General features: G+C 41.0%; 1 protein-coding gene and 1 non-coding gene across 4 annotated transcripts in view; both read left to right on the top strand.

The window, feature by feature from the left end:
- Positions 1-10,601: 10,601 nt before the first annotated feature.
- Positions 10,602-10,673, top strand: TRNAS-GGA (transfer RNA serine (anticodon GGA)). The gene has a single exon. It is a non-coding gene; the product is annotated as a tRNA-Ser (tRNA).
- A 12,589-nt stretch (positions 10,674-23,262) lies between these two features.
- The window catches only part of SYNPO2 (synaptopodin 2), a 203,343-nt gene continuing 200,002 nt past the window's right edge, over positions 23,263-26,603 (top strand). For all 3 annotated transcript variants that reach the window (XM_069593383.1, XM_069593382.1, XM_069593384.1), the window contains exon 1: positions 23,263-23,631. In XM_069593383.1, the coding sequence (XP_069449484.1) occupies positions 23,527-23,631 (105 nt within the window). In that variant the 5' untranslated portion in view covers positions 23,263-23,526. The remainder of the gene's footprint in view (positions 23,632-26,603) is intronic.

The following is a 26,603-nucleotide window of genomic DNA, read 5'->3' as shown; positions in this document are numbered from 1 at the left end:
TTCTCAGGTCTGCCAACTCTTCTTTCGTATCTTTTACAGCTGTCTGTTTGTTGTCCGCACACTGATCCCAACTCTTTCCACCCTCTGCTCTCCTCTCCTGTCCCACTTTGCTCTGTGGAACTTCAAGAAGCAAATGCAAAGCATCTGCTCAAGAACATTTGACTATGCATCCATCTACCCATCCACCCAACCATCCACCCATCCACCTATCCATCCTTCCACACATCTACCCACCCACCCATCCTCACCCATCCATCCATCTATCCACCCACCCCATTCATCCATCCATCCACCTGTCCATCCATCTATCCATCCATCCACCTGTCCATCCATCTATCCAGCCAGCCAGCCAGCACCCATCCACCCATCCACCTATCCATCCATCTATCCATCCACCCATCCACCCATCCATCCATCCACCCATCCACCCACCCACCCATCCACCCATCCATCTACCCATCCACCCATCCACCCATCCATCCATCCATCCATCCACCCATCCACCCATCCATCTACCCACCCACCCACCCACCCATCCACCCATCCACCTATCCATCCACCCATCCACCCATCCACCCACCCATCCACCCATCCATCTACCCATCCAACCATCCACCTATTCATCCACCCATCCACCCATCCACCCATCCACCTATCCATCCACCCATCCACCTATCCATCCACCCATCCACCCATCCACCCATCCATTCACCCATCCACCTATTCATCCATCTATCCATCCATCCACCCATCCCCATCCATCCATCCATCCATCCACTCAACAAATGTCCATTAAGCATCTTCTATATATAAGGCATTTTGCTTGTTTTGTGAGGACAGATCAAAGGAAATCAAGTTATTGTTTCTATTCGTCAAGAGACATTTAAACCTGAAGGAAAGATTGAAGCAGAAGGGGGAACATGAGAAAGATGGAGATGATACAGATAAATATAAGTCACATAGAGAGCCTACCAGGTCATCAGTTCAGTTGCTCAGTTGTGTTCAACTCTTTCTGACCCCCTGCATTGCAGCACATTAGGCCTCTCTGTCCATCACCAACTCCAGGAGTTTACTCAAACTCATGTCCATTGAGTCAGTGAAGCCATCCAACCATCTCTTCCTGTGTTGTCCCCTTCTCCTCCTGCCTTCAATCTTTCCCAGCATCAGGGTCTTTTCAAATGAGTCAGTTCTTCACATCAGGTGGCCAAAGTATTGGAGTTTCAGCTTCAACATCAGTCTTTCCAATGAATATTTAGGACTGATTTCCTTTAGGATGGACTGGCTGGATCTCCTCGCAGTCCAAGGGACTCTCAAGATTCTTCTCCAACACCACAGTTCAAAAGCATCAATTCTTTTGCGCTGAGCTTTATTTAGAGTCCAACTCTCACATCCATACATGATTACCGGAAAAACCATAGCTTTGACTAGACAGACCCTTGTTGGAAAACTAAAGTCTCTGCTTTAAAATTTTTTTAAATTAATTAATTAATTTTAATTGGAAGCTAATTACTTTACAATACTGTAGTGGTTTGTGCCATACATTGACTTGAATCAGTCATGAGTGTACATGTGTCCCCCATCCTGAACCCCCTCCCACCTCCCACTCCATCCCATCCCTCTGGGTTGTCCCAGTGCACCGGCCCTGAGCGCCCTGTCTCATGCATCAAACTCGGACTGGTGATTACATATGGTAATATACCATATGTGAAATGGTATATTATGCTATTAATGGTTTATCAATGCTATTATCTCTTTTAGGGTAGTCTCTTCATTTCTTCCCTTTGTAGCTTGTCATTGAAAGAGCAGTCCACATGACTGTGTCCACTTTATTAAGATCTAGAATCTATTTCAGTGACTCTCTGCAAATGCCTTCTTAGCCAAATCTCAATTGTAAAGCCAATGGTCTTCCTTTAGCCACAGCACTTACCATTAAAAATTTCCTGTGTCCTTCTCTGACACTAACCTGAATCTCCTTCTATCACCATTTCTTGGGTTCCTTCACTGTCTCACCCACATGTATCCCACACGTGTGCAGTATGGCAGTTACCATACTGTGCCTCTCAGCTTCCAATCCACCTTTCTGCCTTCCACTGTTCCGTGATGCTCCAGCTGCGACTCAGACTGCATTTCCGCTTTGCCAGAAGCGCCTTCTTAGATCTGCCGATAGGGGGCGCTAGAGGGAGACGGCAAGGCCAGAGCGGAGAGCAGGGACTTAACCAGTTTCCACAGCACTCCAACAGCCGACCTTGATTCTCCTCTATTGATGTTCAGCCTCTTTGCAATACCAGTCTTCTAATACCCTCACGGGCCGAGCAGCCGCCCCTCCTCAGATGGCTGGCTGAGGCTCACAAGGTTCCACTTTCAAGTGAAGGGTATTGGGAAGAGCCAGTTTTTTGAAGTTGCTACCTCCATTATGCCTCCGTGTTCTTATTTGCCGTTCAACTGTTTAATAATAGCGCCAGTAGCAATACACAGAGCAGTCATTATTATGGCGGTCATCATCCTATTTACTGAACAGGAGAATAAAGTAACTTTCTTTTATCTTAGAATATTTGAGTTTACTTTTCCCTTAACTGACATGAAGGGTATATGGGATTTCAGTGTTCATTTAGTTTACTGACTTTAATCAGGAGGAAAGATTTTGCCACTAAAGCTTAACTCGCAGCCAGATCCACCCTTCCACCATGCCTCCAAATAGGGCCTCTATTCCATCCCTTTGTTAGGCGATGCCAGTGGTTATGGTGGGGGCGGAGAGGGGAGCTAAAACTGGAGGAAGTCTGAAAGGTCGAATGAGGGACGGGGTTTCAGTCACTTATACATAAACCTTGATGAAACCAGCGCCTTTGGGCTAAACAAAGGACATCCATAACCTTTGCCTCATTACACAGTAGGCATTATGCATTACTAAAATTGAAGAGTTCAGGCTTATTTTTATATCATCCCAAGACTCTCAGAAACCATAATTATTCAAAGAAAGCTTCTAGGTGTGGTAATATCATGAACTATCTCGAGTTTTGATCCCATTGAGAAGGGTGTCAAGATTGGAGGGTGCTGAAACAGGTAACCTAATTCTGACGCTGACTTACACCTTTCATTTTGTGTCTTTAGGTCTATATAGGGAAGGAGGCCTTTATAGAGGGAGGCTTCTTGGGGCCTAGAAACAGGAAAGCTAGGAACACATGAGATCTGCTCTGGAAACAGAAGAGCAGATAGGAATCCTCCGTGTTCCTGGGTCTTTGAGCTACAGGGGGAGACTGAAGGGACAATATGCACTAAAACATTATAAAGGTGATAGAAGGTGGTATGTGGAAAATTTTTGTACCTCCTCAATATTACTGTGAACTTAAAATTACTTTAAAAAATGGTCTTTCCAAAAATGATATGTTTTTTAAATCTTGCAATTTTCTTAGTCTGATCATATTTTTTTTAAATCAAGATTCTATCCTACAATGAATAATGATAAAATTCTAAAAATGAGAAGTAGCTACACTGCTCGTTTTCAGGGAAGTAAGGAAGTGGATGCTGGAGAGACTGTATATGTATCCTTCTCGGTATGTAGCTGCAATTACCAAGGCTAGTAAGCACCAGAGAAGATGCTAACACTGTTAACAAGGCTGGTGAAGGAGGCAGCAATCCATGGGCCTGTGCAGCAGGGAAGAAATGAAGGCAAGAAAATGCCTGCCCCTGAGGATTCAATGGTCAGGAAGCCCTGTGATTTTCAACTACGCAGAGGTACAAATTCTAAGGAAAATAAGAGAAATGTAAGCTAAACAAAAGATCACCACTAATTCTTGATTCTTGCAATTTTATTGAGTCACTTTCTTCCCAAATTACTTTTATAAGTCGAAGTAGCCAAAACAAGAGAAACCTCAAAAAGCCACTCACTTTCCTTATAAAAACTAAAAATACTCTACATTTCTCTTTGTTATAATGATTGATATTATTCAAATAAGCGGTTCCAGAAAAATCTGTATGACAGTATGAAAGCATTCTATTCAACGGGAAATCAAAAACAAGCTTAAACTTTACACTGAAATTCAGTGATTTTCTTTTAACTAATTTTCACGTTATGTTCATCTGTGAAGAGATTTAAAATTTTAGCAATTTCACAGATTAGTTAAGACATTTGATTAAAAAAATTCCTATCCTGTTTCAGTGAACCATATGCTCTGTGAAGTTTTTACAAAAAAAATCCAGAAATTTTTCCATCAAAGGCTTTCCACTGTCAAATGCAATCCAATCTACTATTAACTTACCATGCTTTGGCTGGCCTTTGGAGTTATCACTTTTTATTATATAACATGCACACCCATCACAATTTATCAAACTCTCAGCTTGATAAGGTTATGATCTATGAAGTTTCCTGGGAAACTGGGTTGCTCTGTCTGGCTGTTACTTTTGCACTAATACTACTAATTCCTTGGAATGAAGAATTTTCTCACATTTGGTGTTTCTTTTGCACTGTTTTGTTAAATTACCCAGTGCCTTTAATGTAGAAACCCAAAGAAGAAATGATTGTCTGTGTTTTGTTCCTTCAACGTTTAGAAAAGAATGGGAGATAATATATTCTATGAAGATTGCCTCAAGTTTAGTATAAAATAATAATATAAATGGCTTAATTATATATTTATTAATAAATTATCTTGAAGCCAAGATTTCTTTTAAATTATAAAAATAAAGCCTGTATTTGGGTGTATATCTATAAAGAATAAATTTGTTGAATAAAGAATTTTCATAGATTGCTTTTAGAAACCAAGCAAATTCACATCCTTTATTCAAAACACCACATAGAAGAAAAATAAAGGGAGAATGTCCATTAGTTCTATACAATTGAAGACTCTATGCATCTTTTTTCACACTAACAAGAGGAAACACTAATTTTAAGAATATATACATTTGAAATTCTCAGTGATCTAGAATGATATCTAGCAGCTCAACATAAACAATGGCTTTGCTGGTGAGGAGGCCTTGATGGTCCTGTGGTAGGTTTCACAATCCTCTCTGATAAATCTTTAGGCATCTCAGAATTAGATATTTGCTAACCCAAGGAACAAGAAGATCCAAGGCTACTCACCTATTTATCGAGGGACTTCTCTGGTGGTTCAGTTATTAGGAATCCGCTGTCCAATGCACGGGACACAGGTCCAGTCCCTGGCCCGGGAACTAAGATTCTGCACGCCGTGGGGCAGCTCAGCCTGTGCGCCACAAGCAGAGAGAGGCCCACAGGCCACAGTGGAAGAGGCCACGAGCTGCAGCAGAGATGCTGACACAGCCTGAAAGAAAACAAATAGTGATTCTTAAAAGTTATTGAGAGCCATCCGTGTGTTCAATCCTAGGTGCTTGGAATAAAGGTAGGTAACACAGAGTCCCTACCCACAAACAACTCACTAGCCAGTTGTGGGACCAGGTGTAAATGCAGATCACAATATACAGTATGATATGTGCTGTAATAGAGGCAGAGTCACTGTGTTACGGTATCAGAGGAGAATAAAGGGATTATGCTAGGGGTGGTGCTTATGGAACTCTGCCAAAGAAGAAATGATACTTGAGGTGGACTTTGCTGACAGAAGGAGAGAGAAGAGAAAGAGAAGTAGAAGCAGGTAAGGAGATGGGTAAGGAGGGAAACAGGAGAGAAGGAGGAAGGGAGGAAAGCTTCAGGTTAATGCAGACCCAGGGAGAGAGAGGCTAACAAGGACACAAAGACTGAAGTAGGCATGTAAGTTAAAAAAAAAAACAGAGCAAAACAAAACGATCCAGAAATCCCAATTAAATAGAGTCAGGAGACCAGAAGGGGGTGCTCTCACGCCCTGGGACAACAGCAGAGCCCAAAAGGAAGAAGATAGGCTGCTCTTCCTGGCAACAATCACCATCGCTCACTATTAGAAAAAGGCAAATAAAAACTACAGTGAGGTATCATCTCGCACCAGTCAGAATGACCATCATTAAAAAAATCTACAAACAATAAATGCTGGAGAGGGTGTGGAGAAAAGGGAGACCTCCTACACTGTTGCTGGAAATGTAAACTGAATGTTCTCTCTGGAGAACAGTGTGGCGGTTCCTTAAAAAAGTAAAAACAGAGCTATCATACGACTCAGCAATTCCACTCCTAGTCATATATCCAGAGAAATCCAGAATTCGAAAGGATGCATGCACCCTGATGTTCACTGCGGCACTGTTTACAGAGGACAGAACATGGAAGCCACCTGGATGTCCGCTGGCAGAAGGGTGGGTACGGAAGATGCGGTGCACATGTACAGTGGAATATTACTCAGCCACAAAGAAGAATGAAGTAATGCTCTTTACAGAGACACGGATGGAGCTGGAGACCATCATACAGAGCAAAGTAAGTCAGAAAACCAAATGCTGCATAATATTGCTTATATGCGGGATCTAGAAAAATGGTATAGATGACCTCATCTGCAAAGCAGAAAGAGAAACACAGGCATAAAGAACAAATTTACGGTTATCAAGGGGGGACAGGGTGGGGATGGGACGAACTGGGAGACTGGGATTAACTAATTAATAATAGCCCAGGGCACTCTGCTCAGTGCTCTGTGGTGACCTAAATGCAAAGGAAACCTAAAAAAGAGTGGATATATGTATATGTACAACTGATTCACTTTCCTGTATAGCAGAAACCAACATACTGTTGTAAAGCAATTATACTCCAATAAAAATTAATTTAAAAAATATACTGAACTCAGTCAATTTCTCTCAAATGACTAAAGGCAATGAAGGATGGTGCTGTGTTTGTCTGCATTGTTGTGTATCATTTAAGTCAAATGGCCTTGTTGGTTAAAGAAAAATGCCAACGAGTATAATTTTTTAAGAGTATGGACCCAATTCCTGGCTATACCTATTAGTTTCATTTTTACAGCCGTAGACTTCCCCTTTCACTATCTCTGTTGCAAAAATACATACTATTTGTCACAAAGAGATGATGACAAAGTGAATAAATCCATCAGTACAAGTCAGTCATTCATATGGATTTTTAAAAAAAGTGTATTTATTAAAGATGGAAGGAAATGCTATCCCTAGAGCCGCACATGCTAAGTTGTTCAGTGGTGCCTGACTCTGTGACCCCATGGACTGTAGTCTGCCAGGCTCCTCTGTCCATGGGGTTTTACAGATAAGAATACTGAAGTGGGTTGCCATTTCCTCTTCAAAGGGTTCTTTCTGACCCAGGGATTGAATCTGAATCTTCTGCCTCTCCTGAAATGGCAGGCAGATTCTTTACCACTCAGCCACCTCACAAGCTCTATCCTTAGAGATACTTAGGGTCAAATTTGCCAAAGTGTGGAAAACAAAATGTAGGAAATTTCCATGAATATGTTGTCAGGGCAAGGGCCTAAGGCAGGGGCCACAGAACATTCTCTCTTCACTGCTGCTAGGGTAGGATGACTCTAAGTCTCACTGATCCCAGTGTGATCTCTGGCAATTTGCTTCACCTGGCTGTCTTTTTTCCCTCTCCTCTGAGAGTTTAGAAAATGACACTTACGTGGTGGGACTTAATGTTTATAACCACTACAAGATTTTGAAGAGAAAATGATCAAAGATGGAAAAAGTATTGTTCCTTGAACTCATTAGTCAACAAAAGTTGAAATCTAGAAATAAACTACAAACCAGGTTTGATATGTTAGTTTAAGTTTGCATTTAAAACTCTAAATTAAAACATTTACTGTGTTTACATTTAATTCAGTTTGATTGTATGTAATTTCATTCCATGTGTGTTTATTGAGGAGCTATGATTAACTTCAGAAAACTAAAAATCCAGGGCCTGTAGAAATTGTCTCACTAGCCATGTTGGAGGGCAAAGGGGTTCCTCTGGTTGAAGGACAGAAAGAAATCTCCCTGTCTGCTTCAGCAATCCTATTACACACAGATGTGAAGTCCAGCAGGAAAACTGGGAGACAACACAATCAATCCATCAGCAAATATTTCTGAGCTCCTAGTAGGGTGCAGACACAGTTTTAGATGCTGGAGAATTGGGACTGAGATGAAATCCTTGTCCGGAATGAAACTATAGGGAACCATGCTCCCTCACAGCCTTATTTCACAGTTCTGTTAAAATGAATGATGTTATTTCTACTAGTCATGGTAATATGTGTGTGTGTGCTAAGTTACTTCAGTTGTGTCCAACTCCTTGCAACCCTACGGGCTGTATCCCATCAGGCTCCTCTGTCCATGGGATTCACCAGGCAAGAATACTGGAGTGGGTTGCCGTGCCTTTTGTCAGGGGATCTTCCCAACCCAGGGATCGAACTTGCGTCTCTAATGTCTTCTGCACTGGCAGGCGAGTTCTTTACCACTAATACCACCTGGGAAGCCCCTTGGTAAGATGGTGAATGGGAAAGCACTCTGAGTCAAAAATTGATTAACCACTACTAATAACAAAAACAAAAATAAACCAAGCACCACCTAGATTCCAGCACAAGGTTAAGCCTCAGCAGCAAATATCACAGTTTTTCATTATAGCCTTTTCTTTTTCATATTTGAGGAACCTGAGGCTTAGAAAGCCACAGAAAGCAGCTAGTGGGTAGCAGAACAGGGACACAAACCTAGGCCTGTCTTGATTGCAAGCATTTATGAGGAGTAATGAAATCCAGTCAGCTGATCATATGCTCTCAGGCTCAATGGTGGCCATTTTCCTGTCTGATTGCTCAGTTATTGCTGGCTGCCTTGCAAATAATTAGCAATTTTCTAGTAAATTTCTCACTTTTGTGGGAAGTCCATTGCACTGACCTTCAGTGAAAAGCTATTTCCTTCTAAAAACTCTCAGCAAGGCACCTGTGTTTCCATCCAGAAAGGACCATCTTAAGGAGCAAGGGAGGGATTAAAGGAAAGATTTATTAAGCAGTTGCTCATTTAAAATTTGTATAAAAAACAGGCACTTAAAAAACATCTTTTATTTCTCAGGGAAACTTCAAAAGAAGAGAATCCCAAGGTTCAGAAAAGACAAATGATCTACCCAAGGCTGTGCAGAAAATAGCAGAGTTGGGGTTCGAATCCACACCAGACTCCGGCCTCTCTCTGCTACCTGTCTGCCTCTGGTAGAAGTATACCTCCAGGATCTCGCTTGGTCACATATTTCAAGATCTAAATAAACAATGACAACCGGCACTACTGCAACAGACGACGAATACGTAAAACAGGTCTCTGCTCAAATACGACAGGAAGTAGCCAGCCTCTCCCTTGTGCGCTTGTGTTCATTCACTCTTTACGACCCTGTGGACGGTAGCCCACAAGGCTCCTCTGTCCATGGGATTTCCCAGGGAAGAATATGCAGCAGGAATTTCCTGCTCCAGGGGATCTTCCCGACCCGGAGACGGAACCCATGTCTCCAGTGTCTCCTGCATTGACAGGCAGATTCTTTACCACTGAGCTACCTGGGAAGCCCTAGCCTCTCTCCCCTCCCCTCCCATACCCCTATAGCTTTATTTTCCTTCATTGCACTTACCACCTTCTGACATGACGTAGGGTTATTTGTCTTCATTGTCTGTCCCGCGTCCTGGAATATGAGCTTCTAGAGAGAATTCATCTCAGCTGACTTGTCGATTTCCATATCTCATGCCTAGAACAGTGCCTGAAATAAATAATAAACATCTATTAAACAAGCTCATTAAAGTAAGATTTTAAAGGCAGGGTAGATAGCAAACCTGTGACAGTTGACAGCACTTAACGGTTTAGTCTCAAAAACATCACTTTGATGCAAAACATGCAGCAATTTGAATTAAATTTTGCTTCTGAAGTTAAGTGACTCCCAACTTAAGAAATCACTACTTATTATCTAAAATTTGGCTTCAGGGTAAGGCTTCATTCAAGAACCCTATCAGCATGGTTTATTTTACTTTTTAAGGCATTTTGAATAGCACTTTAGACATTTTGTCATTTGTAAATATAAATGTATCTATTTTAAATATTATTACCTTCCTGATGCCTAAGGGCAAAACAGACATTTTAATTTATCTTGTGAAGATATAAAGTTAGACAGAGGGTGGAAAACCTGATGAAAAATGAAAGATCAGAAGAGAGACAGCTAAATTACAAAAATGAAAAAGCATTAGTTTTGTCTATGAAAAAACCCAAACAAATTAGCTACAGGTATAATGATTAGGTCATTATTACAATCATTTCAAAATCCAGATACAGAACAACATTGTTACTAACTGTTTGATACACCTCTTTCCCCCTACATTATTTAGTTGAATTCTCTTTGATTTCCTCTTTCTATGACAGTAATTTTGTCATATTATTTTTCCAGTAAACTTTAGCAATATTAAATTCAGAGTTTTTATTATTGATAATTGGCTTGCACTATAACCTCATTGCAGGCTTGTGCCCAGAAACATAGGAATTTTGATAAGTTCTGTTTTTCGTAATAGCAAAAAAAGAAAACCCACATGGTGCGTTTATAATTGTGTGTGCTGTATCATCTAGCGTGTTCCTGAAAGGGGACAGCTTCGCATTTGACTAGGCAGCATTAAGAAACTAGCTCCTCACTGACAATGTTTATGTTTAGCTACTGAACAAGTTTCCAGACGAATCTGTAGGTGCTGCACGTGTCAATCTATGTTTCTCCTCTACTACCCAAACTTAGGACTTCCCTGGTGGCTCAGAGGTTAAAGCGTCTGCCTGGAATGCGGGAGACCCAGGTTCGATCCCTGGGTCGGGAAGATCCCCTGGAGAAGGAAATGGCAACCCACTTCAGTACTCTTGCCTGGAGAATCCCATGGACAGAGGAGCCTGGTGGGCTACAGTCTATGGGGTCGCGAAGAGTTGGACACGACTGAGCGACAAATTACTACTACCCAAACTTAACAGTGTCAGCACCTTAGAATGGTTGATGTTACAGTAAGACCTCTGGCCTTGTCCTTCAGTGTTTCCACACCAGGCAGACAGGCCTAAGACATGGGGGGAGTGTGCCTCGGAGCTGTTCATTCCTATGCTGGTGCAGCTGGGAACAGCTTGATGTAAACATGATCGAGAACCACATAAATATATTCCATCAAAACCAAGCTGAACAAAGCTCCCACTCATCTTCCCTTTAGCTGGATTTCAGTAATGTTCCATCACTACATGCAGGGGGAGTTGGTGTGAAAAGAGATCACAGTCTTAACCGAATTCAGATCAAGTAGTTTTCTCTGGCAGATTTTACAAAGGCATGTGAGTTCATTGCTGGTGTTGCTTCTGGGACTTTGGAAGGGATCTTGGAAGGGAGGGTCCTGAGTTCCAGCTTCATTAACTTCATGTTAGATTCTCCAGTAATGGGTTCACATCTACTGCACTTCAGCCACACTAACCTCCATCTTTCTCTCTCTTTTTTTTTTTGCACTGATCAGGCATATTTTTGCTCTTCCTCCCACTCTTCCTGCCTTTCAAATAACTGTCCCCTTATGCTTTGTGTCTCAGCTCAGGGAAGCCTTTTCTGGTCTCCTGTGTGTATCATCCCATTACTCAGCCATGCCACTCTGTTCCTCTCTCTCTCTCTCTTTTTTTTAAGCTCTCATTTCTGTCTGAAGCTAATGTGTTTGTTTACTTGTCTTTCGTTTACTTACTTACTTGTGTCCGGTAAAATGCAGGTGCAAGAGATCAGGAATTTTGCCCAAGATGCTTACAGCTACACCACCTAAACCTAGAAGAGCATCTGGCCTTATTCATTCAAATGATTTTTGAATGAATGAACAACCTATAAGCTCAAAAGTGCATAAATATCTTTTTAATTAGCTCAAGAATATAAAAACAACTCCAGTCCTCCATTTTACCAGGTAGGAAAGCCAATCTCAGGTACTATTAGGGCCCCTTCCTCCTTAGGATTTGCAAAGGTGATAGGGCTGCCCTGGTGACTCAGACAGTAAAGAATCTGCCTGCAATACAGGAGACCCAGGTTTGATCCTTGAGCAGGGAAGATACACTGGAGAAGGGAATGGCTACCCACTCCGGTACTCTTGCCTAGAGAATTCCATAGACAGAGGAGCCTGGTTGGGCTACAGTCCATGGGATAGCAAAGAGCCAGATATGACTGAGCAAATAGCACTTAGTATTTAACAGAGGAGCAGGTTATCAGTCTCTGCCTTCTCTGATCATTGAGCTGTCTATGGTCTTGGCCTTAATTCCATGCTTGGTGTCAAGATTAGGACATAGACAGGTACAGACAGAAGACCATGAGAAGATGCTTGGAGAAGACAGCCATCTCTAAGCAAGCAGACAGGCCTTAGAAGGCTCTGCTGAAACCTTGATGTCAGACTTCAAGCCTCCAGAACTGTGAGAAAATCTGCCTGTTCTTGAAGCCACTCAGTCTGTGGGGCTTTATAATAGAGTCCTAGTAAACTACTCCCTGAGGCCATAAGGCTGGGCGAGGCAGCAACTCTGGGCCTTGTGTGAAAGCAGGAGTTGCCAGTGTGCATCTCTTTAGTTCTGCAGCCCTGCATGATGGGACTTCAAATCACCAGCAGTAGCGACAGTGGTGGTTTCTCCCCAGACCACAATCAGCAAGAGCAGGCACATAGAAGCGCAGGGAAAATGCCTTTAGGAGGCCCTGGAGTGTCTTTCCACACGACTCCTTCTTGCCTCCACTGGAATGTTGCAGAGCCCAACACCACCTGCTCACTTGGTATTTCACAGACGTGCATTCCAGGAAACAACACAAATGCTCAAGTGGCAGCAGACCCTAGCGGGGTCAGCAGACGATGCATTAGTAATTCTCCAGTAGTCAGCGAGTTGCATAACTGCTAAACATGAGTTAACAAATGTTTATGCTTCATATCGATTATGTGCATACCTAGTAACTGTAACTAATTCCAACCAGCATGTTTCCTCCAGAGGTTAGGAACAATCATTTGAAAAGATCTTACTGTCTTTGTCTGGGATATTAATTTCTTCTCAGATACACAATCTTATGTCTAATTGTTGTCAGTCATTTTTTTGCAGGGAGAAAAATAAAACAAAGCAACAATAACAAAATGCATTGTTTCAAAGCTCTAAAATTTAACACTGATTTTGGAGGGTATAATTTTTAGTGACAGTTCCAAATAATGATTGTACCTGTGGTAAAATGATTTTGTTTGTTTAAAAATGTAGAAGCTATAAGGTAAACCTCATTTTTGATAATTCATTGACATTACCTTACATTTTTCCTTAAAATTATCTTTTTATTTTTTTCTGTTTCAGATAATCCAGTACTATCTGAAATGCAAAAAAAAAAAGGAGATTTATTAGCAAAACCATAAAGTAGCAAAATGCTAGAGTCAGCAGACATCATGAGTCATAGTATTTCATTCCTTGATGGTACAGTCAAATGCCCTCCAGTGTTTCGGAAAATTCAAATGCCTAAAACTGTCTTTTTTCATATGTTTAACTCCATCTTCATTGTCCTAAAGTATACACACACACACACACACACACACACACACACAGGCACAAGCATACACACACACACACCATTTTTACAATGTATGCTTTTTGAAAATGAAACTTTTAATTTTATATATATATATTTTATATATATTTTATTGAAGTATAGTTGACTTACAATGTTTCAAGTGTACAGTAAGGTGATTCAGTCATACGTATGCACATATATTACTTTTCAGATTATTTTCCATTATGGGTTATTACAAGATATTGACTATAGTTCCCTGTTCTTTTTTTTTCTTTGTATATATTTTTTTAATTTTTATTTTTACTTTATTTTTACAGTATTTTACAATACTGTATTGGTTTTGCCATACATTAACATGAATCCACCGAGGGTGTACATGAGTTCCCAAACATGAACCCCCCTCCCACCTCCCACTCCATATCACCTCTCTGGATCATCCCTGTGCACCAGCCCCAAGCATCCTGCATCCTGCATTGAACATAGACTGGTGATTCGTTTCTTACATGATGGTATACATGTTAGAATGCCATTCTCCCAAATCATCCCACCCTCTCCCTCTCCCTCTGAGTCCAAAAGTCCGCTCTATACATCTGTGTCTCTTTTGCTGTCTCTCATACAGGGTCGTCATTGCCATCTTCCTAAATTCCATATATATGCATTAGTATACTGTATTGGTGTTTTTCTTTCTGGCTTACTTCACTCTGTATAATTGGCTCCAGTTTCATCCATCTCATCAGAACTGATTCAAATGAATTCTTTTTAATGGCTGAGTAATACTCCATTGTGTATATGTACCACAGCTTTCTTATCCATTCATCTGCTGATGGACATCTAGGTTGTTTCCATGTCCTGGCTATTATAAACAGTGCTGTGATGAACATTGGGGTACATGTGTCTCTTTCAATTCTGGTTTCCTCGGTGTGTATGCCCAGCAGTGGGATTGCTGGGTCATAAGGCAGTTCTATTTCCAGTTTTTTAAGGAATCTCCATACTGTTCTCCATAGTGGCTGTACTAGTTTGCATTCCCACCAGCAATGTAAGAGGGTTCCCTTTTCTTCACACCCTCTCCAGCATTTATTGCTTGCAGATTTTTGGATCGCAGACATTCTGACTGGTGTGAAGTGGTACCTCATGGTGGTCTTGATTTGCATTTCTCTGATAATGAGTGATGTTGAGCATCTTTTCATGTGTTTGTTAGCCATCCGTATATCTTCTTTGGAGAAATGTCTATTTAGTTCTTTGGCCTATTTTTTGATTGGGTCGTTTATTTTTCTGGAATTGAGCTGCATGAGTTGCTTGTATATTTTTGAGATTAGTTGTTTGTCAGTTGCTTCATTTGCTATTATTTTCTCCCATTCAGAAGGCTGTCTTTTCACCTTGCTTATATTTTCCTTTGTTGTGCAGAAGCTTTTAATTTTAATTAGATCCCATTTGTTTATTTTTGCTTTTATTTCCAATGTTCTGGGAGGTGGATCATAGAGGATCCTGCTGTGATTTATGTCAGAGAGTGTTTTGCCTATGTTCTCCTCTAGGAGTTTTGTAGTCTCTGGTCTTATGTTTAGATCTTTAATCCATTTTGAGTTTATTTTTGTGTATGGTGTTAGAAAGTGTTCTAGTTTCATTCTTTTACAAGTGGTTGACCAGTTTTCCCAGCACCACTTGTTAAAGAGATTGTCTTTAGTCCATTGTATATTCTTGCCTCCTTTGTCAAAGATAAGGGGTCCATATGTGTGTGGATTTATCTCTGGGCTTTCTATTTTGTTCCATTGATCTATATTTCTGTCTTTGTGCCAGTATCATACTGTCTTGATGACTAAACTTTTATTTATTTTATTTTTTTTAATTTTTATTTTTACTTTATTTTACTTTACAATACTGTATTGGTTTTGCCATACATTGACATGAATCCACCACGGGTGTACATGCGATCCCAAACATGAACCCCCCTCCCACCTCCCTCCCCACAACATCCCTCTGGGTCATCCCCATGCACCAGCCCCAAGCATGCTGTATCCTGCATCAGACATAGACTGATGATTTGATTATTACATGATAGTGTACATGTTTCAATGCCATTCTCCCAAATTAAACTTTTACTATGTATTTATCCTATAAGGATTTTCATCCATGTTGTTTCATTTGGTGAATCATTCATTTCATTTAACTCACATAAATACATAGTTAGTTATCCAGTCGTGTCTGACTCTCTTCGACCCCATGGACTGTAGCCTGCCAGGCTCCAGCCCACTGGAGTGGGTTGCCATTTTCTTCTCCAAGGGATCTTCCCAATGCAGGGATTGGAGCTGGGTCTCCTGCATTGCAGGCAGATTCTTTACCAATGAGCTACTAGGGAAACCCTGGTAACATAAATATAATAGCTAATGTTGTAAAATGCCTGCTACTTTTTTAAAAAGTCCCTTTAATAATCACCAAGTCTTGGTGGCTCAAAAGGAAAGAAAACTTGAGTTTGGCGTAAATAGTGAAATCGTGCATTTTTCCAGTTTTGGTTATTCTAAATTTCACATAATTTTACAATAATGTTGTGAAATAATAAAAAATACATATTAGCCATTGTTCCCAGTTCCTGACACAGAGCTCCTAAAAACCCTTGTCATTTCCTAAGTGATAAGAACACTAGGTGTGTCTCCTGTTCTAATATTGGCCTTTGACCTCTGTCCCTCCCACAGAGCTCCTAAAACCCTCGCAATTTTCTGGGTGATGGGAGTGCCTTTGATTTAAGGAGGTGACATTGGGCGAGCTCCTGTATGGCTCCTGATTGAGGGCTGGTTGCAGGAAAGACCGAACCATGATCAGAAGCTTGGAATTTTCGGTCACGCCCCACATTCTCTTGAGAAGCCAGGGGGCTGAAAGTGGAGTTAATGATTGATCATGTCTATGTGATGTAGCCTCCATAAAATCCCAAAAGGATGGGGCCTGGGGAGCTTCCAGGTAGGGGAACGCATGGAGATGCTAGGAGGGTGGTGCCCCTAGCACAGGCCTTGAGAGCCCCTGCCCCTTTCCACATGCCCTCGCTTCACTACCCATCCCACCCTCTGTTCATCTGTAGTCTTTATCACATATCCGTTAATAAATTGGTAAATGTAAGTAAGTGTTTACCTGAGTTATGGGAGCCACTCAACAAATTAATCAAACCCAAGGAGGGGGCTGTCCTTGGAAACTCTAATCTATAGTCAGTTGGTTAGACGCACAGGCAAGAACACAGGACTGCAACTGGCACCTGAAGTGTGTGTGAGTGAGGGTAGGGGGACAGTCTTGTGGGACTGAGCGCCTTATCTCCTGCTAGATAGTGTTAGAATTTAGTTGAATTCTTGGACACCCTGCTGGTGTCCTGAGATTTGCTTGTTGGTGGTGTGGGGGGCCACTGCCCCACAGACACACTTCGGAATTGTGATCAGAAACCAAAAGAATTGTTTGCTCACAAATAGCTGAGAAAAGAAAAGATACAAAAAGGCAAAGGAGAAAAAGAAAGACATACCCATTTGAATGCAGAGTTCCAAAGACTAGCAAGGAGAGATGAGAAAGCCTTCCTCAGTGGTCAATGCAAAGAATAGAGAAAAGCAATCAAATGGGAAAGACTAGCGATCTCTTCAAGAAAATTAGAGATACCAAGGGAAGTTTTCATGCAAAGATGGGCACAGTAAAGGACAGAAATGGTATGGACCTAACAGAAGCAGAAGATATTAAGAAGAGGTGGCAAGAATACACAGAAGAACTGTACAAAAAAGATCTTCATGACCCAGATAACCATGATGGTGTGATCACTCACCTAGAGCCAGGCATCCTGGAATGGGAAGTCAAATGGGCCTTAGGAAGCATCACCACAAACAAAGCTAGTGGAGGTGATGGAATTCCAGTTGAGCTATTTCAAATCCTGAAAGCTGATGCTGTGAAAGTGCTGCACTCAATATGCCAGCAAATTTGGAAAACTCAACAGTGGCCATGGGAACGGAAAAAGTCAGTTTTCATTCCAATCCCAAAGAAAGGCAATGGCAAAGAATGTTCAAAGTACCACACAATTGTACTCATCTCACACGCTAGTAAAGTAATGCTCAAAATTCTCTAAGCCAGGCTTCAACAATACATGAACCGTGAACTTCCAGATGTTCAAGCTGGATTTAGAAAGGCAGAGGAATCAGAGATCAAATTGCCAACATCTGCTGGATCATGGGAAAAGCAAGAGAGTTCCAGAAAAACATCTATTTCTGCTTTATTGGCTATGCCAAAGCCTTTGACTGTGTGGATCACAACAAACTGGAAAATTCTTAAAGAGACTGGAATACTAGACCACCTGACCTGCCTCCTGAGAAATCTGTATGCGGGTCAAGGAGCAACAGTTAGAACTGGACATGGAACAACAGACTGTTTCCAAATGGGGAAAGGAGTACGTCAAGGCTGTATATTGTCACCCTGCTTATTTAACTTATATGCAGAATACATCATAAGAAATGCTGAGCTGGATGAAGCACAAGCTGGAATCAAGATTGCTGGGAGAAATATCAATAACCTCAGATATGCAGATGACACCACCCTTATGGCAAAAAGTGAAGAAGAACTAAAAAGCCTCTTGATGAAAGTGAAAGAGGAGAGTGAAAACATTGGCTTAAAACTTAACATTCTGAAAACTAAGATCTTGGTATTTGGTCCCATAACTTCATGGGAAATAGATGGGGAAACAACGGAAAAAGTGACAGACTTTATTTTTTTGGTCTTCAAAATCACCGCAGATGGTGACTGCAGCCATGAAATTAAAAGATGCTTGCTCCTTGGAAGAAAATTCATGATCAACTAAGCATACTAAAAAGCATACTAAAAAGTAGAGACATTACTTTGCCAACAAAGGTCCATCTAGTCAGGGCTATGGTTTTTCCAGTAGTTATGTGTGGATGTGAGAGTTGGACTATAAAGAAAGCTGAGTGCCTAAGAACTGATGCTTTTGAACTGTGGTGTTGGAGGAGACTCTTGAGAGTCGCTTGGACTGCAAGGAGATCCAACCAGTCCATCCTGGGGGAAATCAGTCCTGAATATTCATTGGAAGGACTGATGCTGAAGCTGAAACTCCAATACTTTGGCCACCTGATGCGAAGAACTGACTCATTGGAAAAGACCCTGATGCTGGGGAAGATTGAAAGCGGGAGGAGAAGGGGACAACAGAGGATTGATTGGTTGGGTGGCATCACCAACATGATGGACATGAGTTTGAGTAGGCTCCAGGAGTCGGTGATGGACAAGACAGCCTGGTGTGCTGCAGTCCATGGAGTTGCAAAGAGTCAGACATGACTGAGCAACTGAACTGAAGTTCACTGTAATGCTTTATTTTTCTCCAGAATTTAAAATGTTACTATATTATTCATGATGAAGAATAGCTTCTGTTTTTGAATAGTTAGAAAGGGATCATAGGCATTAGCTCAAAATAGAAAGTAAAATTATATTTGAGTGAAAAATTAAATTAGAAAATATAAAAAAGGCATAAACTAGGCATAGGTGACCAATGTAAAATGATTGCAGAATAAGTCATTCCTAATGGAATATTTTTGCTTCATAATATGTCTTCCCAGTTCATGTTAGGCTCAGAAATCTTAATGCGCTATCCAAATTGGGAAAGACAGTATAAATATTATTAGCAGAATAAAAACCAAATGAATGAACGAAGGAAGAGTAGAGCATCTGGTACAGTCTTAAGTAATTTAAAAGGTTCAGAAGTAGAGTCAGTCTAAGAAGATCATTTTCAAAACCACTTAAGACACATTTTTCCCTTAAAATATGCATTTTGGTCTTGACATAATTCTTACATCCCAAATAAAATTAAGAGCTGACTTATGTGGTTTTTGATCAGGGCTCTGTTTCCATTCCTCTACTAGTATCTCAGTTTTACCCCACTGGCCTGAGATTTAATTTTACCCTCCTTGCAAGTTACTAAGCTACCTTGTTACTGTTTCATGGATGCTGAAAGCAGACGTGAAACTCTGGGGTGGAGACAAAGAGCTTCACTTCGAGGATGCAGCAAGCAGTATGAACATCAGCCTGTTGACACCAGTGAATCTTGCCTCAGACTCCACAGGGTCGATGTGGTATGACCCAGATGGATGTTACACACACAGTAAGTTTGTGTAACGGCTAAGGAACACTAAAGTTAATGAGTCCATTGCTATTATTTTGTTTTTGGCTAACAATCAGCTAGCTAACTTGCTCTTTGTGCAAGGCTTGGAAATTACCACATTTCTCAAGGCTGTGTGCTGCAAACACAACCCCGAGCAATAGCTCAGGAAAAGAAGCATTAGGATCTCGAGTTCCGACACACCTAGAAAGATATAAAGGAGCCTAGTGACCCTTGGAGGACTCTCCCACCACCACCTGGTGGATTTTCATACTCATCCTGGGTTCCACTACTGCTGTCAATATCCACGAAGGGTGGACATCGCTCCTGATAGCTACCTGGAAAAGCCCTGAGCTTCCCTCTGGCTGGACCATATACAAATTAACCACTGGGGCCAGAGGACTGTCCTTGACTTAGGCCTAGATTTGCACCCACTCCTGAACTAATCTCTATGTTAAGGAGGAAGATTATTCTTATTACTTAGATCATCCATGCTGGCTGCAGTGGGAGGATCAATTCTACCCAACTTAATAGCTATCAATGGGGAAGAGGCAAAATGTTTAGGTGGCAGCCATTACCTATTTTACATGGTCTCTAAATGGTATAATTCAAGAATTCTGCTCTATTTCAGGTTTTGAAAGTCAAATGAAGAGGAGAGAAAGAAAAAAAAATTAGAACTCGTTGGCCTTCTTTTCTATGCCTTTATTCTGGGATATCTTGACTGTTTTTTCATTGTATTCATAATAATTGAGCACCAATTAGGTGTCAGGAACTGTATTAGACTTGGGGATACAATTCAGAAATGACTCCTAATCTCACAGGTTAATAATCTAGTAAAGGATTCATTTTAAGAGACCATTAGGATGAGATGGAAAAATACAGAGTGATGGTAACGCATAGAGGGAGCCTCTCACCTGGACACTGAGCGGCAGGGTTAGGAAAAGACTCCTGGAGAATATGCTATCTAATCTGAAGCCAGAGGATGAACAGAAGTTATCAGGTGAGCTGTGTGTGGGTGAGGACTACAGAGCTTGGAAGAATGCCTTAGGAGATGGAAAAACAGAGCTAGTTAGAGAAACTGACTGCAATCCTGTGTGTCTGAATCATAAAATTCAAGGTGAGAGAAGAGGCAGGAGAAGTGAGGAGTGGGAGGCAGAAAGTGTTACCTATGTAAAGGAAACTTGACTCTTCTAAGAAACCTTCAAGACAAAAAAAAAAGAGGGAAAACAAGGTAGATGTTGCATTTCAGTAATTTCACACTGGCTATATAGAGTGAAAAATGAATTGAGGAGGAAGCAAGGCCAGGACAGAGAGATTAGTTAGAAGATTGTTGAAATCCAGCACAGAGACAGAAGTAATTCTATCAGTGAAAACTGGATGAAGGCACAGATTTGCAATCTATTTATTAATAGAAGTTAGATCTGTAGGTCTTAATGAGTAATTGGATGCATGAGATGAGAATAAGGAAATACTTAAGGCCTGGAGATAGGGTAGCAATGATAAAAACAGATATTTTTAATTCAAGTAGGCAAAGGTTCAAATCCTAATTACATGTAACTTCTAACGCTGAGCTAATTACCAGCAAAAAGGAGACATTGATAACTACCTAGAAAAGCTGCTTTGAGGGTAAACATGCAAAGAAATAAAATACTATATGTCAAGTTTCTGACATAGAATAAATCTTTAATAAATTATAGCAACATGTCAGTTCTTATTTCTCTGTCTGAAAGAACTGGTTGGATGGAAACACTTCATTCAATGCAGTCAGGAGTTGCTGGCTGCAAGTAACAATAAACTGGACCCACAGCAGTTTTTAAAAGTATGGGTTATTTTTCCTGTGCAATAAAGAGAACTGGAGATGGATAGTTACTGGCATTAACTTGGTCAGCACTGGAATCTTTGCTGTTACCCTTGGCTTTACCTCATAGTCACAACAGGGCTGCCCCAGTTCCAGCCTCCAGCATCATATTTACTTTTAAGTCAGGGTTGAAGGGCCATGCATAAGAGAAAAGTTATGGGTTAGTTAATTATCCTGAGATGGGGGGCATAGGAGGAGAAGACAGAAGTTTGAGAATAAATAACAAACTTGATTTTGCATATATTGAGTTTTAGGTTTCTGTGATATATTCACATAGAAAGAGGTTTATTAGGCAGTTGGATACACAGGCCTGGAGTTACGGAAAGATATCTGAGATTGAGGGGGGAGGTTAAGTTCTGTGGGGTGAATGAGAGAACCCATAGGAATGGTGTACAGTGAGAAAACACAAGGACCAGGACACGGCCCTGGCACAGAACACCAACATTTAATGGCTGAGTAGAAGCCAAGAAGTGCCCAAAGTGAGACAGGAGTGTTTAGGGAGGCAAGAGCAGAGCCAAGAGCATGCTGTGTCCTGGAAGCCCGAAAGAAAAAACAGTTTAGGACATGGTCAGTAAGAGCAAGAGCTACAGAAAAGCAAGAAGGTAATAAGTAACCTTGCTGAGAGTTTTTCCTGTTGTGGGGACAGAAGCTAGACTAGAGTGGGTGAGGAGTGGAAGAGAGGAGGAAACAGAAAGGACAAGCGTAAAAAAAGTTCTTTTCTTTCTCTTTTGTTCTCAGAGTTCCTATTTTAGGATGTCAGTACTTGCAAACTTCTTTTTTTTTTAAAGAAAGATGTTGGTAAAGTCAATTTACCTTTCCAAAGAGAAGCAATCTTGGAATGAGAGTCTGGTTCTCACGACCTTCGGAGGGTCTCTTCCGGCGCCAACAGTTTCTGATTACATGGTGATCAGACACAAAATCATTTGGCATGTTTAGGTTCTGGGAGCAGAGCTGTGTAAATGCTCGTTGTATGATGCTTCCGAGTAATGAAAAAGGCAGAGACTGGAAGTCAGGGGTCTGGTGGCACATGTAACGCTAACTTTCCCAGGCTCTCCTTTATTTAGTGTTTTTGCATGGAATGTCATGGAAAATAAAAGTATTATGGGAAAATAAAACCATTTCATTTGGACAGTTTTTGGTAGGTCATATTCAGATTCAAAACATTAAACTATTTTGGGCCACATGTAAAATCAAATTTATATTGGGCCACCCAGACTCAGAACACTTGATGAAAGACTATTTAAAAATAAGAAACTTGTATGCAGTGACACTGTATGCAGTTAGCTGACTATTCAGGTTTAAGAAGTTTCCTTCCTGTTGAGGAAGGAAGGAAATGAAACACTATTTAAATTTAAAGCAAATCATGCAATAGACGTAGTTATAAGAATGTAGCTTCCGGGGGTTCCTCTCTCCCTCTCTCTGCCTCTCTTCATCTTCTGGACTATGTCAAGTACCAGTTGGGAAAAGTGCTTTTCGGAGTACAAGGGTTTTGTTTTCGTTTCTTAAAAATAAATATTTTGCTTTCTTTTATTTCCTGCAGATTAGTTCTGCAGGCTGCAAACAGCAAAGCTAAGAAAAATAATAATTTTTTTAAACTCCCTTTTGTCTGTTTCCATCATTACTGTGATAATTTTCAAAACATTTGTTTGAGAGAATCTAATCATCTAGTAGTTCAACCCTTAGAGCTCATATTTTAGGATGTCACTTGTGGCCTGGAGAGCAAAACCTTCATGTGTCCTCTACTAATTATAGAATTATTCAATGTAAGTGTTTCTCTCATTCTTTCATTTGAGGGCTGGGATTTAATCCGTTAGAGCTGGAGAACTTTTGCTCCCGTCCCCACCCCCACCCCCCTCCATCTCGCCGCAAAATGGGGACGTTATCTTGTGTGTGAGGCTCTTCCCATTCCCTGAAGGTGGGCTGAGCAAAGGAGCGTGACGCAGGAGTGGGCTGTGTCCTTGATGCCTCTAGCGCCTCTGCCGCCCGGTGAATGATCCCATTAGCGGCGCAAATTCGAAGCGGCAGCCCGGGCAGCGGCGGCGGCTGCAGCGGAGGCTCCGTGCGCCCCAGTGCTGCCTCCTCGGCGCGAGCCCGAAGCTGAGCACAGAGACTCAACCGCACCCAGACTCCGTCTGTCTTTTCAAGCTCTTGATGCTACCCGACTGAAAGAAGAAAATGGGCACGGGGGATTTTATCTGCATTTCCATGACCGGAGGGGCGCCCTGGGGGTTCCGACTGCAAGGTGGCAAGGAGCAGCAGCAGCCCTTACAAGTCGCTAAGGTAGGACCACCAAAGATGGGCTCTCACATCTTGTTCTGGGCTGGGAGAGAAGGGATAAAAGCAACTTGTTGATGGTTTATTCAAGCTCTAATTCAGAGGTCTCTATATTAGTTTGATTTTGATGCTGACACCGAATTCTTCTTGGATGTGGGTTTTTTTTTTTTTCCTTCAGAAAAACTTTGGAGAGTAACGTATAGCGCATATGTAATTAATCAGTCATTAATGGGGTGGGGAAAGAGTGCTATATTTTATCAGCTGAAGAAAAGCCTAATCAGCTGCTTCTCTGGCAACCAGCAAGACACTTGGGAACGTTTCTTCTCCGCAGTCTTAGAAGCCACAGTTGTTACTGTTTCTTTCGTGTCCCTTTACTTGGCTCTGGCTGAGGAGAAACGCTCAGCTCAGTGTAACCAATTGGCTTGGCCATTTGGGGGGCTCTTATGAAGTATTGTTAATGACATTTATCCTACAGCATCCATGAAAAGGCCAGCTTGGGGCAATAATTTTTTAATATATGAAGATCTCATAAACTTATTTGAAAGAATATTCTTTTAAGGATTTGGCTAATAAATGCAAAATTCTAAGTACCCCGGTCCATCATGTACATTCATCTTGTTAAGTGCTCAAAATAAAATTCAGAGACACTGGAAATATATTGTAAATAACTTAGAGGTGAACTTTGAAATGCATCTAATAACGGTTTAAAATATTTTCGGTGTTTTTATTTCTGTTAGATTGCTTTCTTTCTTGGCTCAGTATGCTTACCAGTTTGTTTGAGGCGATCCGGTATTGTCTAATTGTTATTCAGCTAAAACCAATTTTAAAATACATGAGAAAAAGCAGATTTTACCCAATTTTAATACTAAATTGAAGTACCTAGGAAAGAACATGTTTGATTAATTTTCTATTTTATACTTACATTAAAAATGGATCTAGATCCTCATGAAATATATGGACCATAGGCCTTTGTAGTTATTCTTCTTTTCCTTTGGCTTTTTTTTTTTTTAATTTATGTTCACTGTGAAGAAAAGAGTTTCTTTGAAATTTTCTGCACCCAGGCTTCCTCAGAAAATCCTTTCAAAATGTGATGGTGGAATCCTGCCACCTAGTGAAAATTTCAAACATCAAGGATGAAGCATAAAAGGGCAGATGAAAAGCAGACATTTTTAGAACTGAAAAGTTTCTCAGAGATCCCCAGTTCAACCTGCTAATTTTAGATAAGGAAAGAACCTTCGGAGGCTAAGTAACCTGCCTCGGGCCTTTGATCTTAACGTTTGGAACTGGCAGAGTGATTAAAAGGTACAAAGGTTGTTGGTTTCATTGTTTTTCTTTAGGAGTCAATGGTAGGCAACATCAGACAAAATATTAATGCCTAATTCAGTGTATGTAGAGTTCATGAGCCCGAAGTGGATTTGTCCCGAGTCTAGGATAGCAGTTGGCCGGCTCCTTTCACTGAGATTTGGGTTCTAATTCCAGCTCTGATCTAACACGCAGCCGGTCCTGAGACAGATCACTCTTCCTGACTCATTTAGGGGGTGTGTGTGTGTGTAGAAGAAGAAAGAGACAAAGATTTTGAGTGGGGTGGGAAAGAGGAGAAGTACGTTGGAAACTGGACGCTACCATTAGTGAGGTTCTATTTGCTCGAATTTTCTACAGCCCTATTAGTATATAATTTTAGAATCACTTGCCAACCTCTTAAAGTGCAGGGACAGAAGTGGCTAGAAGCTCTGATTTTTGGTTGCTGTTTCATAGCCACACCTACAAAATAGAATGGGTTTTCCTCAGTTCTTGATGTGCTTATTTCAAAGTGGCACCACAGAGTGGTGATTTTTTTTGAAGAACTGAAGCAAATTGCTCATGAAGGGTGCTTTGGAGGTGTTTCTCTGCTGAAAGATCTCTATTATCAGGATTCAGAGAGGCTGTTAGTTTGAATAAGGGTCAAAAAATTCATTCTTGCTCTCCCCAAAATAATCTTTCCTCAAATATCTAGGAAATATATTTTTAGTTTTAAAAAGATCATTATAAGAAAGCATCAGGATGTTTGCTTTAATTTTTTAGTTTGTGTTACTATAAAGTTACTGATTTAAAATATTATGAAAGCACCTGGATGTTTGCCTGAACTGTTGTGTGTGTGTGTGTAAAAGAGAGAGAGAATCTATAATTTTTTTCCACATGTAAAAAGTGACTAGAGAGCCTTCTAGCTGCTGCTGCTGCTAGGTCACTTCAGTCGTGTCCGACTCTGTGCGACCCCAGAGACGGCAAACCACCAGGCTCCCCCATCCCTGGGATTCTCCAGGCAAGAATACTGGAGTGGGTTGCCATTTCCTTCTCCAATGCCTGAAAGTGAAAAGTGAAAGTGAAGTCGCTCAGTCACATCCAACTCTCAGTGACCCCATGGACTGCAGCCTACCAGGCTCTTCCACGCATGGATTGTCCAGGCAAGAGTACTGGAGTGGGTTGCCATTGCCTTCTCCGAGAGCCTTCTAAAGAAGACATAATTTTTAAATTACTGTAGCAATGCCCACTTTTCTTGGTCTGGTTTTATACGTAATTAAAACTTATTATATTTATTACTAGCATTATTTGCCCTAGAAAAGCCTTGGAACAAAGTGCTTGTCACTCTCTATGTTATCAAGGCCATGGCCTCAGTGGGATCACTGTTTTTCATTCAAAACATGAAGTCAACTTGATTCCAGTAAAGGTCTCTCTCTCATTGAGATCCAGGTAATGTATATGTTGCTTGATTTTCTCCTTTTCCAAGGAATGGTGAAAACTTACTAGAACCAAGTTACCTCCAAGTAGGAGGATATGGAGGAAGGAGATAGAAACGCTAAGGAGGGGATGATTGCTGGCAACAAAAATTCTCAGTTTTGAAGAACATGCAAAGGAATAATTTGGGAATTGAAGAGAATATTTTCAAAGAAAAGAAAATTTCAGACAGTGCTTAAATGGGTGCCTTTTAAAATGGGTATACC

Source organism: Ovis canadensis, chromosome 6 (assembly GCF_042477335.2).
Source record: "Ovis canadensis isolate MfBH-ARS-UI-01 breed Bighorn chromosome 6, ARS-UI_OviCan_v2, whole genome shotgun sequence".
Classification (NCBI taxonomy): domain Eukaryota; kingdom Metazoa; phylum Chordata; class Mammalia; order Artiodactyla; family Bovidae; genus Ovis; species Ovis canadensis.
This window is presented reverse-complemented; position numbering and strand designations above follow the sequence as displayed.